The sequence below is a fragment of the Panthera pardus genome, unplaced genomic scaffold, assembly GCF_024362965.1.
Source record: "Panthera pardus isolate Hobbes unplaced genomic scaffold, ASM2436296v1 HiC_scaffold_14, whole genome shotgun sequence".
Taxonomy (NCBI): Eukaryota; Metazoa; Chordata; class Mammalia; order Carnivora; family Felidae; genus Panthera; species Panthera pardus.
The window spans coordinates 453490-465976 of NW_026526699.1; the positions used below are offsets into that span (position 1 = coordinate 453490).

At 51.6% G+C, this 12487-nt stretch overlaps 2 protein-coding genes across 3 annotated transcripts in view; one reads left to right on the plus strand and one right to left on the minus strand.

The window, feature by feature from the left end:
* Window positions 1-1269: 1269 nt before the first annotated feature.
* On the minus strand, window positions 1270-11112 carry PXMP2 (peroxisomal membrane protein 2). 2 transcript variants are annotated; one of them, XM_019439046.2, is made up of 5 exons: window positions 10810-11104; window positions 8905-9018; window positions 7231-7393; window positions 4154-4273; window positions 1270-1612 (listed from the first exon to the last, which is right to left on the minus strand). In XM_019439046.2, the coding sequence occupies exons 1-5, from the start codon at window positions 10929-10931 to the stop codon at window positions 1544-1546; spliced, it is 588 nt and encodes a 195-aa protein (XP_019294591.2). In that variant the 5' UTR covers window positions 10932-11104; the 3' UTR covers window positions 1270-1543. The 2 variants fall into 2 exon arrangements, with proteins under 2 accessions (XP_019294591.2, XP_053757837.1); XM_053901862.1 differs by lacking the exon at window positions 1270-1612 and having other exon boundaries at window positions 3833-4273; window positions 10810-11112.
* A 101-nt stretch (window positions 11113-11213) lies between these two features.
* POLE (DNA polymerase epsilon, catalytic subunit) overlaps window positions 11214-12487 on the plus strand; it is a 45642-nt gene continuing 44368 nt past the window's right edge. Inside the window, exon 1 of the mRNA XM_053901845.1 lies at window positions 11214-11323. Within this exon, the coding sequence (XP_053757820.1) occupies window positions 11262-11323 (62 nt within the window). The 5' untranslated portion in view covers window positions 11214-11261. The remainder of the gene's footprint in view (window positions 11324-12487) is intronic.

Consider the following 12487-nt stretch of genomic DNA (forward strand, 5'->3'; position numbering starts at 1 on the left):
ATTCTGTCTCCTCTCTCTGTCCGTCCCCCATTCGTGCTCTCTCTCTCTCTCAAACATTATTTTAAATAAATTAACAAACAAACATGGTGTCTTGAAACTATACATTCATGCCTCTTTCTTCCAGAAGGCTGCTTACTAAAATGATAGTAAAAAGATTTTGAAAGGAAAAAAATTAGTCCACAGGAAGAAACAAAGCAAAAAGATCAGTTGACAAAATTTTGGGAGCTGGAAATCAGATCACCTTTGACCTGAGAAATGGAGCATCAGTTGCCAGTATTGTGGGGAAACCAAGAACAAGCTCAGTTAGTCCAGTGAGTCTGGAAGAATCTGGGAGTTACAGGCCGTAGCCCCACCTCTTAGGAAGGGGATAGGGTTGGACAAAGGAGGACTGGTTGAAGAGCCTTTAAGAGACTGTCGTCTGCACACCCTCCGTGACCTGTACCCTCAGGTGAATACCTCACCGCCATCATGGCAGAAGACTTTCATTCCGGAGGATTTAAACCAGAAGGACCGTGGACCTGAGGACACCAGACCACGGAGACGAAGATACAGCAGTACAGCTGAGATTAGGGAGTTCACATACTAATAGGACCTCTAACTCTTTTCCTCTAGTCAGCCACAAGAATGTTGGCCACTATGCTTATACCATGCTCTGCTACAACCGCGACCCTTCTCCTGGGCAAGAAATTAAAGAATTTCTCTCTGGGAAAACTGACCAGTCTAAGAGAAAAGGCCTCAGTTACTGAAAATGGGTCATCTCCAGCCAAATTGGTCAGCCCACACTGAGGGTACCACCTGAGTGGCTCTGACTCTTAAACACTGATGTATGATTAGCAGACTTTGGGGGAAATCCTGATTGGGAGAAAGAGCAAAACAGGAAAGAGGAAAAAAAAAATGTGAACCCTGAGAAAATAGAAACAGCGTATGCAACAGAAGAGAGATTTTTTAATATAAAATTAAGATCCAAGGGTATTGTAGCTATGAAACAAGAATGGGATATTGAGAATGAGAAAAGGTGAGAAGGAAGGTTAACAAATGAGTGATAACAGAGCAGAAAATCCACTGAAAGGTGGCGTATGGTTCTTGAAGGGCGAAATCCTGCTCTAGAAGGGCCCTTTTCCAACGGCTCCACGGAGGTAAGCAGTTGTAGAACAGATTTAACCACAACTTTTTTTAAAGTAAAAAAAAAAAAAAATCTGAGCCCTCTAGCCACCCATTTCTTCTTCCAAAGTGACAGCAATTATTCTGAGAAATTAAAATCATCACGGAAAAGGCTACGTTATAGTTTATTGTTGTCCTAACTCAATTCAGGGTGACAAGTGCAATCATTGCTACTGCATTTTACGACTCTGAGGCAGCATCACCCGAAGACGGTTTCTACCTTTTTAAAACACGAGATTCTTACATTAACAGATTGTTTCGCCATCTTGAACCCCGTGATCTGGAGTCAGCTACAGTCTTGACCAGGTGGTTTCTGCTCTCTCACCCTAGGCAGGTGTCCCTACACAGCTGGGTAGTGGTCTGCGTTCACTCCAGGCCATCTTCACTTCCCCAGAGAGGCCAGGTAGATGTACCAGAACAGAGACACCAGGTTGGCGACAAGCACCCGGAACTGCCAAAGCGAACACAGGCCACAGTGAGCGAAGTCCTGACTGCGCTTCCCAGGCACCCATCCCCCGGGACTGAGCCCATCCGCCTACTACTGTATTCACTGAGCCTTACTTTGTACTGAGCACCGTGCTGGAGGGGTGAGCAGGACTCTGCCTAGCCATGTTACAGGCCAGGAGGGGAAACTGACGAGAACTGTCCCACATCCTCCTTCGCTGAGCACTAGCTCCTGGCTTAGCTTCCCAGCCCAGGACTGGGCAAGTGGTGGCCTCACCCAGCCCACTGGTGGCCGCCAGCCCCCCCACCCCAAGCCATTACCCTGCTTTGATCCTCTCATGGATGTACTCCCACCTGAAATGCCTTTAGTCAGGGAGTCTCCCTGGCATATAAGCTCCATGAAAGTAGCAGTCTGGTCTGTCTTGTTAATCACTGTACCCCTAGAGTTTAGAACAGTGGGGCATATAGTAGGTGCTCAGTATTTGCTTAATAAGCTTCACTGCCCCTTAGGCACTTGCCTGCGACCACCTCAAATGGAAACCGTGACCACAGCCTCCTGGCGCTCTGTCCCCAGGGTGCCCAGAAGGGTTCCATTTTCCAGGCTCTCCTACTCTCCCATCCACAGACCCCTTCACATCCTCAGCCCTTCTGCCTTTCTGTGTCTATTTCCTTTGCTACATACATTAGAATACAAGGCCCAAAGCCCTCATTGCCTTCCCTTCCTGTTCCTTGGTTATACTCCTTGGCAAAGCTCCATTCTCCCTGCTCCCCTGCCACGCTGGGGCCCTAGGTCCACGCACACGAGGGTCTCCAGTCGGCTCCCTCTGCCGTCCTCTACAGGTTTGCCCCTCCTCTCTCCTCGAAGTACCCATCCTACCTCCTTTTGCCTCAGTGTGGCCCCGCCCTGGCCTCTGCCTTCCCCAGGGAAAGAGGTATGGATGGGAGGTCACCAGTGAACAGGCACCACTCTCTTGTCTTAGTAAAGAAGAGCCTCTGTCCAAAGCATCCCTCTGCCTGTGTCCAAACCCCGTGCACCCTCTTTAGGGTAGAATATGGCCTCTCCAAGCTTCAGAGACCCTCTCCTATCACTTCTCCCCACCTCGTCACACACTTCTTGAGAGAACTTCGCAGACTTAACGATTTCTTTTCTACTTCCCCACCCACTGCTCAATTCACAGCAGTCTGGCTTCAGCCCTCATGGAGCCACTGAAATTGCTCCTGGGAAGGTCACTGATGAGGATTGTTGTTAAAGTCAATGAAACTGATTTTCATTTTCCTTTAACTCCCTGCAGTGACTGTGGTTGTGTCACTGCCACCTTCTGGTTTTCTGCTACTCCTTGGTGTGTGTGTGTGTGTGTGTGTGTGTGTGTGTGTGTGACCACCCAGCCTGCACCTCCCTCCCTCTTCCCATCCATGCAATGGAGCTCTGCTCCAGGGAGTTCTGCCTCAGAACTGGGGGAAACCAAGTAGGTTACTTAAATGGTGTGCAAAAAAAGCTTGAGGCTGCTCTCCTTGGAAAGGCCCGTCGGAGAGGCTAGCCCTTGCCTGGGCTCTGGGAACTTAGAGTTCCTGTGGGTTCCTACCTTTCCCCAACGGATAAGAATGGCCTCTGTGCTTGGACTGCTCGCTAAAACAAAGCAGTTCTGCTGAGCACTGACTCTCCTTCTGGGAGTCTGGAATTCTGGTAAGCACCAGGCAGAGGGTGCCTATGTGACTAGCTCGCCCCCAAACCCCAGGCACTGGGTCTTTACAGGGCTTCCCCGGACAGAAACATGGCCTGAGCGTTGCTGCGTTTTGTTGGTGGGTGAGAGCTTGCCCTGCTTGACCCTCACGGGAGGGAGGGAGCGTAGGAAGGCTGCACAGTTGCAAATCCTTGCTCTGAGGCTGTAAGACACCCACGGCCGGCCGTGGGCAGACGCTGCCCAAGCCCCGCCTCCAGATCGCTAGCCCTGGGCGTGGTCTTGGGGCTGGACACAGGTGGGCTGTCCTTGGTGTGTAAAGACGGCGCAGGGCGGCGGGCCCCTCAGCCTTGCCCTGGTGAGCTCTTCCTGCAGCTGAGAGCCCCTCCAGGCTCCCACCGTGCTCAGAGTGGAGGCCCAGTTTCAGCAGCCTGCCTCGGGCCGCGACCCCCGGTGCCCAGAAGGGCCGAACCTGGTGCGCGGCGCCCCGACGGCATCCCTGCCCCCAGGGTCCTGCCTGCCGCTTGCCTCTCTGGCGCACGGGGCGGGTAAGGCCGGCCGCGCCTCTGCCCCACACCCTGCTGGGCACGGCCACCGCTCGACTCCCGCACGCAAGCCCAGCTGTGACCCACGGGGCCAGGCACTGGCAACGCTGCGCCCCTGGAAAACTCGAGCTGTCCTGGACTGGAGGCTTTTCAGAAATGTTTCCGGGACCAAGGGATGAGGTGTGGACACACGCTTCGCCCGTCCACATCCAAAGCTGCTAATGATTCTGCGCGGAGAGAAAACCACCAGTCGTTCCAAGAAGGAACAAGGCTGGTGGAGGATGAGGCCCCCTCGGGCTCCGCATGGTGCCAGCTGGCCCTCACCTGCAGAGGGACGTAGTTGATGTTGATGAACTGCACTGGGGTCCAGACTCGCCAGTTCATGCGCAGCGCCGGCCAGAAGCTTCTTCTTATCTGGACAGAGAGAGCAGCTGCGTCTCTCCCCTGGAAAGGAGGGGAGTGTGGACAGTAAGTGATCACCACTGCCCTCAGAACTGAAGCGGGGGTGCCACGGTCTGGAGGGCCCCAAACCCTAACACGATGGTTTTGAAAACTGTGGATTTTGTTCCATTTGTATAGAGACAGCACATCTGTGTGTCTCATTAGCACCGCAGGGATCAGGAGCCAGTCACCTGGTCAGAAAGCTGACGGCGAGACTCCCCGCGGCTCATCCTGTGCCCACTGCCCGCACAGGCCCTCATCGCTCCTCGCAGAGCTGATTAAGTGGTGTGACCCGTACTGCTGGCAGCGGGCACCAGAGCTGCTATTTATGGCCTGGCTGTTCGTGTTTCCCAAAATGGCCTCCAAAATTGATGCGTTTTTCAAGCAAAACTTGTCAGGAGTTTTTAAAAAATGAGCCCCAATAAGTTGATTCTGAATGTCATCTGAAAGGATAAGTGCATAAAAAATAACTATCTTGAAAAATAATAACAGGGGAGGCCTAAATTACTGAAGATTTAAAAAATACTCTATGGTAATTAATGCTAATAATTACGGTAATTAAAAGCTAAAAAATAAAAGACATACGATGGAAACAGGATCCAGCAAAAGATCGAAGAGTCCAGATAATGGCCTGTACATATGAGAATGACAGTATATGATAAAGTTGACACTTCAAGGCACGGGATTGTTTGATAAATGGCAATGAGATAATTTGCAATTGAAGTGGAAGAAACAAGACAAGTGTATCTCCCACATATAATTAAAAAAATAAGAATACTGGAGGAAAATATAGAATATTCCTATTATGTTTGCATTTGTCAAAATGCACATAATATCATAGGAGTAAAAGAACAAAGTTTAAGAGAATATTTCCAGTATCTTCCTGTAAAGAAACCCACAACGAAAAAGAATCACATATTTGAATACACGAATTTTTTAAACTCCTGCATGGAGAAACACACTATAAATAAACTATTTTTGTAACTTCAAATGTTTAACTTTATATGAAGTTAAACGACAAACACCTAGGAGCGCCTGGGTGGCTCAGTCGGTTAAGCGTCTGACTTCAGCTCAGGTCATGATCTCATGGCTCATGAATTCGAGCCCCACGTTGGGCTCTGTGCTGACAGCTCAGAGCCTGGAACCTGCTTCGGATTCAGTGTCTCCCTCTCCCTTTGCTCCTCCCCTGCTCATGCTGTCTGTCTGTCTCTCTCTCAAAAATAAACATTTAAAAAAAAAAAGACAAACACCTAAAAAATGGGGAAAATATCTGCAATTTGTATCCGGCAAAGGATTGATCCCCTTAATATATACAAACACACAATCAGTGAGAAAAAGCCAACACTGATAGAAACTAAGCAAAGTTCATAGAATATAGGAGGCGTATAAAAAGATATTGAACCTTATAAAGATGTATATGTTGTTTTTACATATCAACCTGCAAACTATCTAAAAGAAAAATATAACCATGATTGTCAAGAATGTGGGGAAACAAACCTCACGTGGAGGAGAAAGAAGCTCTGGGGTCACAAAGCCTGGGTCTGACTCGATTCAAGGGCTCGTAAGTTATGAGAACTTAAGCCATGGGCCTCAGCTTTCTCATCTGTAAAATGGGGTTGCCTTGTGGCTCAAATGACACGAAGGGCTCAACGCGGGGCTTGGAACAAGCGCTCATAAATGTCCGCCGTTTGTATTACTCTGTACCACCGCAGGGAGGACACGTTGAGGACAGCCTTTTTGGAAAAGGGACGGACATACGGTGGACTAGCAAACACTGTGTGGTCCAAACATGATGTCTATGATCAAGAAATGCTAGATGTCGGCACAGCGCAGGGAAGAGAGAAAGCGATATTTTAACAGAGTCGTATGCTGACACTTGCGGTGAGCATAGTGTAATGTATTGAGAAGTTGAGTCACTGTGCTGCACACCTGAAACTAACATAACATTGTGGGTCACCTATATTCAAATTAAAAAAAATTTTTTTAATGCAGATGCAGAAGCATCTATCGTGTGTGTGGTATAACGTGGTCCAACACAAGGCATTTATGTTGGGCGCTTTACACACCTTGGTAACATACGATACGCGGATTTGGGGTTTTTGTCTATTAATGAAAAATATATTCCTTTCGTAGCTAGAAGGAAAAAAAGAGACACTCCTGTACCTTCACTTCTAATGTGGGTATCCTTTGCTTCCTACCTCAGGTTTTCTAACGGCTTCTTTTTAACCTCTTCAGAGCACTTATGATGTTCAGGCACTGAATTAGCACAGGCTTCTGCGATACCATTAGGGGCCTGAAACTTCTGTGTCGTGAGTCCCACAGACCCCCTTCTCAGAATCCTGTTTATATAACATATATAAGATTACCAGGGAACTATACTGACTACAGCTACCAAAATATTCAGAAAAGAATCTTATTGGGGCGCCTGGGTGGCTCAGTCGGTTAAGCAGCCGACTTTGGCTCGGGTCACGATTTCGCAGTCTGCGAGTTCGAGCCCCGCGTCGGGCTCTGTGCTGACAGCTCAGAGCCTGGAGCCTGTTTCAGATTCTGTGTCTCACTCTCTCTGACCCTCCCCCGTTCGTCCTCTGTCTCTGTCTCAAAAATAAATAAACGTTAAAAAAAAATTTGTTTTAAAAAAAAGAATCTTATGATAGACCGGTGTATGTGCTTCCTTAACACATTCAGTGACGAGACTTGAAACCAGGTGCAGGGGGTCCAGAAACATAAAAGATATTTTGGGATGTGTGATATCAAGACCTCCGTGATTTCTTACTGCGGACCGACAGGTACCGCCAATATGACTGGGGTTTGTGTCTGACATTCATAAAAACAAGAGAGAGGAGTTTCAATTTTGGTGTGCCGGGAAGTTCACAGACCCTCTGAATTCCACCCACGGGTGCCAGGTCAAGAATCGCTGTGCCCCGCAAAGAGCTATCGCAAGTACTAAGGCAGCGACCAACCTCCAGGAAGTTCATGACGAGGAGAAACAACAACAGGAAGGCCGGTGCAAAGAGGAGGCGGTCCAGGAGGAGCCTCTTGACCCCAGCCCAGGGGGCCTCAGAAGGGATCCAGTGCTCCATGAAGAGGTAGAAGAAGTGACTCAGTGGCCCTGTGAAGAAGAACCTGAGGCCCCGCAGCGGGGGTGAGCAGGACTGCCATTTCCTGGATGTGTCCTTCTTGGGTCCAGCTTCACCCCCCCAACCCCAGGTCCTAAGCCTTGCTCCCTGGGCCCCCCATCCCTGACCACACAGGTATGTGTGGTCCTTCTGGAAAGCAGGCTTTCTTTGAATCTGCTTCAAGCATTGTCTTTTGTCCCTGATAGACCAGATCCCCCATCGATCTTCACGCGGCCAGCTCCTTCTCAACACTGTCAGCTTGGAGACCTCCTCATTGTTCGGGACAACGCACCAGCTGCTGTCTCAGCCACTCTCAATTCCAGGTCCTGTTTCACTGCCTTCATAGCATTTATCACTACATGTCCTCATCTCATTTGTTTAGTCACGTGGTGCCCTCTTCGCCCTGCTATAGGTACGCGTCACGAGACGGATTGTGTCTGTCTCATCGCTGCTGTGTCCACAGCGCCTAGAACGTGGCCTGGCTCAGAGGAGGTGCTCAGTAGTAAGTAAGTGGGGGCACCCCTGGTATTAGAGCTTCTCAGCAAACCCTGTTGGGTAGTTAGCAAGAGTGAAGCCTGGTGCTGGGCACTGGCTAGTCTGTCCTGCTACTGTGCATTCCCAAGTGTAGAACGCTTGGGACAGAACTGAACCCAGCCACGCCATCTGCTGGTAAAACACATCCACAGTTCCGTAAGATTCAGCAATAAAATGGGGGGTAGGGACCTAAGGGTCTTCCCATTTTTGACACTAACGTCCTTAAACAAGTGGTTCTCAGCTGTGGCTTCCTGTCCTGCCACAGGTTATGTGGCCGGGAGCAGGGTCCTCAGTGAGAGGGAACGGAAGTCAACGCCATAAACCCTGAGTGGGTGAGGCCTCTCAGGTGATCCTGACTCCCTCCTTCCCTCCAGGAGGATTATGGCTTCTCTTTATCTACATTACAGGACAGCTGTGGTGGCTGCAACCAGAGGGCTTCCGAAGACGAAGGGATATTTGTGAGTTTTAGATCAAAAACAAAACACGACTTCAAAATAATCCATCTATACAAACACTATTGTTGGCCGGAGAACGTGACGTGGATTTAATTGGGTAAAACTCCTGAATCTCTGTGTTCTTTGCAGTTCCAAAAGTGATTCCGAAACTGGACATTTTTCAGGATTCCTAAGTATTTATTTTCTGGTTGTTTAAGCTATGAAAATAACAGAAACAACTGGCAATATTTGAGTAGTTTTCCTCTTTCACGGTCTTTGTGTCTGAAAGTCTAATTTAGGTTCAGGTGAATTATCTGCCCTCAGATCTCTCGGCCCAATGAGGACAGCCGCCCCCACTCATGCGATTCAAAATGAAAACCATAAAACAAGTTAATGTTACCCATCATTCTGGCTTTTTCCCCATGATTACTTCAACGCTTTTTAAAAATTATTTCTCAAAATTAGGTTATTTCAGAGACTTGGTCTTGATACCCTAGCTTTGTCATGGTTAGTCTGCTGCTGGTTAGTTCAGCCCCTTTGTGAAACTCACCCATAAATGGCGTATCTGAGAGGCCCACTGACATCTAGCTTTTGGGAGTTTTCTTTTTTCCGCTGCTTCGCCATCACCTGGGCCAGGAAGTTCCCAAGTGCTGACAAAATGCCACTGTGGACAGAGATGTCGTCAGAAAACGGGGCAACCAGCAAGAGGGGGGCCATTCCTGCATGTACTTAGCGTGGCTGTTCTGAGATCATGGTGGGGTGGGTAGAGAGGAGTCCTTTTTTTTTTTTTTTTAATTTAAAAAAAAAATTTTTTTTCAACGTTTTTTTAAATTTATTTTTGGGACAGAGAGAGACAGAGCATGGACGGGGGAGGGGCAGAGAGAGAGGGAGACACAGAATCGGAAACAGGCTCCAGGCTCCGAGCCATCAGCCCAGAGCCCGACGCGGGGCTCGAACTCACAGACTGTGAGATTGTGACCCGGCTGAAGTCGGACGCTTAACCGACTGCGCCACCCAGGCGCCCCGAGAGGAGTCCTTTTTAAAGAAGGTTTTTAGTTTTAATTTTTTATTTTTTTAGAGAGAGCGCAAGTGGTGGAGAGGGGCAAAGGGAGAGAGAGAGAATCCCAAGCAGGCTCCACACTCTGCACGGAGCCTGGCGCAGGGCTCAATCCCACGACCCTTGGGATCATGACCCGAGCTGAAATCAAGAATCTGACGCTCGACTGAGCCACCCAGGCGCCCCTAAAGCAGGTTTTTAAGGCAGCCCCAGTGTAAGGTCCCTATGTCAAAAGGTGGGGATAGCAGAACGAAAGCCAGGAAAATCTGACCTGTGGACTGTGTCTGTGCCAGTGCCTGGCTGTGATATTGTGCTACACTTTTACAAAATGTTACCCATGGGGGAAACTGGGCAAAGTGTGCGAGGGACCTCCCTGTATTCTTTCTTACACCCGCATGTAAACTACAGTGATCACAACAGAAATGTCAGTAGAGAGGTGGAGACAGGCCCGGTTGCTCCAAGGCTTGGTCTGCAGCTACCTTCTGATAAGCTCTGTGGGCTAAAAATGTCAAAATTCTTTGCATGGGTGATAAGCACCTTCTTGAGCTGATCCTTGGCTACCTCTTTCTCATCTGCTTCCTTTCTCGGCTTTTCATTTCTCCAGCAACACAGTCTTCTTTCCGCCCCTCCATTATTAGCTTGCTCCTCCCTCGGGATCTTTGCACCTGAAGTACCCTCTGCCCAGGGAGGTTTGGCTCCCCTCGTTCCCTCCCTTCATCCAGGCCTCCTGTTCAAATGTCACCTTCCCCGACCACTTCATCTCTGCTATGTATTTATCTGTTTCTCGTCTACTCTTTCACTAGAACAGAAACGCCTTTGAGGGTCCCTACCCTCTTGATTGCTGCTGATGCCTGACACGCAGGAAGCGCGCTGTACCTACTTACGAAAAGCTGGCTTTAACAAAAGCGGACAAACTTATAAAAGGGTGCAACTGACCAGCAGACGGGGGAGGGGGGAGTGCGGAGGGCGGAGGGGGATTGTCACCTTTCTGCCGAATGCAAAGCTGACTAAAAAACCAAATCTTAACACGTCGCTCCTGAGCCACTCTAACCTCAGAACAAGCGCAGGTCAGGCTTCGACCGCCCGCGGAGAAGCTGGGCCGGAGGTCACCTCCAGGGCCGGAGGTCACGTCCAGGGCGGGAGGTCTGCCTGGAGCCCTTCGCTTTGTGCCTTCCTTCGGTCTGGCCCCTGGTAACTACTTGTGAGGACCGAATGCACCAAGCCGCCTCTGCTGAGCTCTCGGGCTAACCGAAGGCCTTTGGGAGGTCATTTTGACACCCGGACATTTTGCCTTTCGCACTCAAATCCCTGCACAGGATGCATCTACGTGGCTGGGTCCCCGAGCTCCGGGCCGCCCCCCGCCCGGTCCCGTTCCCTCCGCGGCCCTTGCGCGCCGACCTGGTGGCCGCCTTGGTGAGCACAGGGTAGAGCCGCAGAAGGCGCAGGTACTGGGCGAGCGCCCGCTGCGGGAGCGCCCCGAGCCCGGCCTCCGCCCGCAGCTTCGACGCCGCGGACGCCATCGCCTACCGCGCCCCGCGCCCTCCGGGGCCCCACGACCCCGCACCAGGCGGGGACGGCCTGACATTTCCCGCCCCGCCGCGGCACGCAGCGCGGCCGGGGACAGACCCCGCCTTGCGCGGCGACCGCCTCCGCACACTTTTCCCTGAGTCCCTATCCCGCCGCCACCCCTCGGGCGGCCGTGGCCATTGGAGCTCGGTGGGGCGGGGCGGGGCGGGGCGGGGCGGGGCGAGCCTCCAGAGGGAGCGGCGGGCGCTTCCGGTCTCTCGCGAGAGTTGGGGGGAGCGCGCCAAATTTCTCCGGGAGAGCCGGGGCGGTGCGAGCGCGGCGCGATGGTTCTGAGGAACAGCGGGCGGCGGCGCGCGGAACCGGGCGCGGAGGGCGAGGCCAGCCGGTGAGGGGCGCCGGGCCGTCCGGGCGGGTGGGCGGCGGGCGTTTGGGGCGCGCGGCCGCGGCGGCCCCGCTCAGGACGCCTCGGTGCGGCGCGTCGGTCCCGGGCTCGCACTGGGTTTCCGTGCGCTTCGCTCCGAGGTCGGTGTGGGAACGTCTGTGGTTGGCGACGTGGCGGCGCAGCAGGTGGGGCCGCCTCCCTGGGTTTGTAACGCGGGCCGGTGGGGGACGGCTTCGTGCAGACCGCGGCGTGCGCGCGCCCCTCGCTCCGCTCCCGCCTGGTGCAGACGGGGGCCTTGCGGGCGCGGGGGGTGCGGAGGTGGGGGGGGGGGCGGAGCGCGGAGGCTGAGCGGGCGCGGGGCGCGGGCCGAGTTCCCGGAGCGCTTCCCCGGCTCTCCGCGTGGACGGAGTGGGTCGTTCGAGTGTTGGCTTTCAGCGAGCGCCGCTAGCGTAGGATCTTCCCTTACAGACGAGAGACATACTCCCTTGTATTTGTGTTGACCTTTGATGAGTATCCCAAGTGCTGTTTATTGAGCACCCACTGTATACATCACGTGCATCATCTGACTTAATTGTCACGCTCGATTTTGGCAGAACTAGAATCCAGGCCAGATCGGTCATCAGGACTCTCGCTTGTGTACTGCGCTGCCGGGCTTTGCGGGCTCATTGTTGTGGTGGATAACGTTGATTTCACTTTACAGACTAATAAATTTCAGAACGGTCATTTTAAAAATAAAAATACAAAGAAACAGCTTTTTGAGTTAATTGTAGATTCGCAAGCAGTTGTAAGAAATGACACACAGATCGCGTGCACCCCTAAGCGATAAGGTTCACCCTGGGGGTAACATCTTAGTTGCTAAAGCACAAGGTTGCAACCAGGAAATTGACGTGCATGCAGTGCATGGACACTCGTGTGTGTGTGTGTGTGTGTGTGTGTGTTTACTCGCGTGTGTGCACATCGTATGTGACCACCACCACAATCAAGGCGCAGAACAGTTCTAGCCCACGGATCCCTCCTGCTGCCCTTTTGTGGCCACAGCCGCCTCCGCTCCTCCCTCTTCCTCATCCATGCCAGCCACTACTCTTGTCCACTCTGGTTTTACTCCAAGGATGCTGTCTCCGTGGAATTGTGAAGTGTGTGATTTTAGAGGGTTGGCTTTTTTCACTG

Bases quoted from the DNA above. Each gene is read 5' to 3' on its own strand.
- PXMP2 (XM_053901862.1), bottom strand. From the start codon at position 10,931: ATGGCGTCCGCGGCGTCGAAGCTGCGGGCGGAGGCCGGGCTCGGGGCG. The intron at 9,019-10,809 runs GTCGGCGCGCAA...CTCTGTCCACAG, and splicing joins CTCACCAAGGCGGCCACCAG to TGGCATTTTGTCAGCACTTG. The intron at 4,274-7,230 runs GTTGGTCGCTGC...CCTCCTTTCCAG, and splicing joins TCGTCATGAACTTCCTGGAG to GGGAGAGACGCAGCTGCTCT.